This window comes from Volvox carteri (genome assembly GCF_000143455.1).
Source record: "Volvox carteri f. nagariensis unplaced genomic scaffold VOLCAscaffold_154, whole genome shotgun sequence".
In the NCBI taxonomy this organism is placed as follows: Eukaryota; Viridiplantae; Chlorophyta; class Chlorophyceae; order Chlamydomonadales; family Volvocaceae; genus Volvox; species Volvox carteri.
This window is the reverse complement of record NW_003307697.1, coordinates 25,892-28,489: the sequence shown is the minus strand read 5'-3', so window position 1 is coordinate 28,489 and position 2,598 is coordinate 25,892. Positions and strand designations below refer to the sequence as shown.

Below are 2,598 nucleotides of genomic sequence, written 5' to 3'. Positions count from 1 at the left end.
CCATTTATCAAGCTTCTAGCTGGCGAGTAACCTGTCCAGACAACTGCCCCGTAGCTACCGAGCCTGACGAGTTACACGTCTCCGGACTGCCATAGGGCCTCCCTCCCTCGGGCTGCAGGAGATGAGGAAGGCAGTAGCTGTGACTTGGTACATGCCTTTCTGGGAGCTTAAGGAGCTGCTTGACTGCCGCAGGTGCTGGGTGTGGGACGGGTGGTGTGGGAGCTAGGCCCTTAACTAAACTGCACTTGTTGCCAATTGTCCCGCGTGTAAACAGTAAAAGTTGTTACTTGCTTTCCCTCGCACCATAAATGTGCCCGCAGCAAGATGTATAGTGCAGTGCCAGAGGCGACTGTGGAGGAACTCTACACTTACTATGGCGGTGTAGCACGGTATGTGCTTGAGCAGCCGTTGAAGAACCCCAACTGGATGTTGTCTAAGCTGCAGGAGCCACTGATCAGCACCATAGATGCAAGCAACGTTTCTCAGGTGAAGCACTGTAGTGTAGCTAGTCCTCTGTCTGAGCCTCATGTCATTTAAGGTCGTTGCCCAGTTTTCGCCTGCATTGCCTGAGTTTTGATGTTGATGATCCTTCTATCCAGTGGAAACTGATTCTGTATGTTTGCATTGCTGCTGAGCTCTTGTGTCCTTCCATGTTCATATTGCTGCAGATATCTCGTTTCTTGGCAAGTTGTACCTGCCTTTCACCTGTAACACACCTATGACCTGGCCTGCCTCCCTGGTTGCTCCCATCACGATAGGTTCGGTTGGCCATTGCGTGATCCATATTGTGGTTGACCACAAGTTCGAGGTGCAGTACCTAAACTTTGCTACCAAATGGGTGGCTGTCGAGTTTGCCAAACGGGCATGGAAATGTGAAAGGGGGGAATTGATATCTCTGCTAAATGGCAGCGAAGGTGTTAAAGGGCTACCTCTTTGAGGCAGTCATGCATGCTGCACTGGCGACTGGCGGCAAGTTCGATGTGTTGCCATTGGACCCGAAGACTCTGGAGCGGGGCAAGGAGGAGAAGCTGGATATCCCGGAATGCAAGCAGTATAACATCTTCACAGACAATGAGGTCCATGGTATGATGAGCACTAAGATGGACACATACTTGAGGCCCAAGTCCTCCAACTTCCCCGTCATTGATGCTCTTATGGTGCTGGCAATGTACCTTTTCCAGATGACTGTGTCGGCTATGAAGGAAATTAATGCTGATGACCTCGAAGACGTGTTCAAGCGACTCGGCATCTCTGCTCCGGGCCAGGAGGGCCGCCAACCCAGCCTTTACTTTGTGGTGGATCCTAGCATCTACAACAAGTTTAAGGTGCGGGCAGGAACGAAGAAGAGGAAGGCCTGTGAGGAGCGAGAGGCTGCCTGGCCGCCCGACCCCAAAAAGCATGAGCGGTCAGCCAACACCCGGTTGTACATTCTGCGTGGCTGTAGCAGTTGCTCACCTGGCGGGTCGACTGGATAAGCGGAAGCGTGGTGTTGGCTGTCCTCGTGTAACGACGCAAATGCCAATCTGAGCATCCCGGGTTACGCCTTTGCTGTGTTACAATGGTATCGAGACGGGACCGCACGAATTCCGAAATAAACTTCGGGTCGGCGGTTCGATTCTGGCAACCAGCAAGTCGCAAATTGGCGATTTCATGGTGTAATGGATAAACCAGCGCACTGGCGCGAGGTGGGATGGCTCCTGTGCTCGAAATAATGGCCGAGGACGTCCATTGCTAAGTGGGGGGCAATGTAACGACGCAAATGCCAATCTGAGCATCCCGGGTTACGCCTTTGCTGTGTTACACCTCGCCGGAGTAGGAATAAGTCCAACCCAGCGGCAAGCACTAGCGTACATAGACATGTATGAAACAATCAGAGATGGCGGCAGTGGAGTCTTGAACTCCGAACACCTAGTAGATGTGATACGTCAGTGTCTGGCCAGAGCACCCCGCCCGGGTAGCTTATATCTCGGCCTACCTGCCGGAGATTCCCTACCACGGTCTTGCCGTACTAGGATAATGTTGGTGGGGCCCAGGGCCCCAGCCCGTTAGGTTTGCTTACGAACAACTGTCATGTTCGATGCATGTGACGTGGCTCGTAACATGTACAAAACTTGAGTCGAATCATGAACGAATTAACAATTATTGTTAAAAGTAATCGTTGAAATATTCTAAGGGAAATGTAGCTTGCTACAGTGGCATTGATAGCATTAAGTGAAGGTGTCATGCACATGTACTAAGACCTGCACAGCAGCACCTGATGCATCCTCACCGCAACAATTGTTGTGCTGGGTGAAGGGACAGCTTTGTGGACACCTTGGACCTATGGCCACGATCTTCATGTTTTGTTGAGCTACTGTGTGCGAGCTACTGTCCTTATTGATGCAGTGGTAGTAGCCCCTTTCGTTAGCCATGGAATGCTGCTGATGTCAATTGCTAGTTGGTTAGGCAAGCTGCGGGGTTGCCCAAATAGGCAATCTGGTGCAGTTTCTGAGGGAAGTGTCTGCTAGGTGTTTTAGTATGTACTGTTGTGTTGGGTTGGGCAGATGAGTAAAAGTGTGCACATGTTCAGATGGCTGCTGATGACTGGCAGTATGTAGG

At 51.3% G+C, this 2,598-nt stretch overlaps 1 protein-coding gene across 1 annotated transcript in view; it reads left to right on the top strand.

Moving 5' to 3' along the window:
• VOLCADRAFT_100770 (uncharacterized protein) overlaps nucleotides 1-1,507 on the top strand; it is a gene marked incomplete at both ends in the record, with an annotated part of 3,093 nt that extends 1,586 nt beyond the window's left edge. The window contains 4 exons of the mRNA XM_002959288.1: nucleotides 119-192; nucleotides 321-486; nucleotides 915-1,325; nucleotides 1,445-1,507. Coding sequence (XP_002959334.1) covers nucleotides 119-192; nucleotides 321-486; nucleotides 915-1,325; nucleotides 1,445-1,507 — 714 coding nt within the window. The remainder of the gene's footprint in view (nucleotides 1-118; nucleotides 193-320; nucleotides 487-914; nucleotides 1,326-1,444) is intronic.
• Between the last annotated feature and the right edge of the window lie 1,091 nt (nucleotides 1,508-2,598).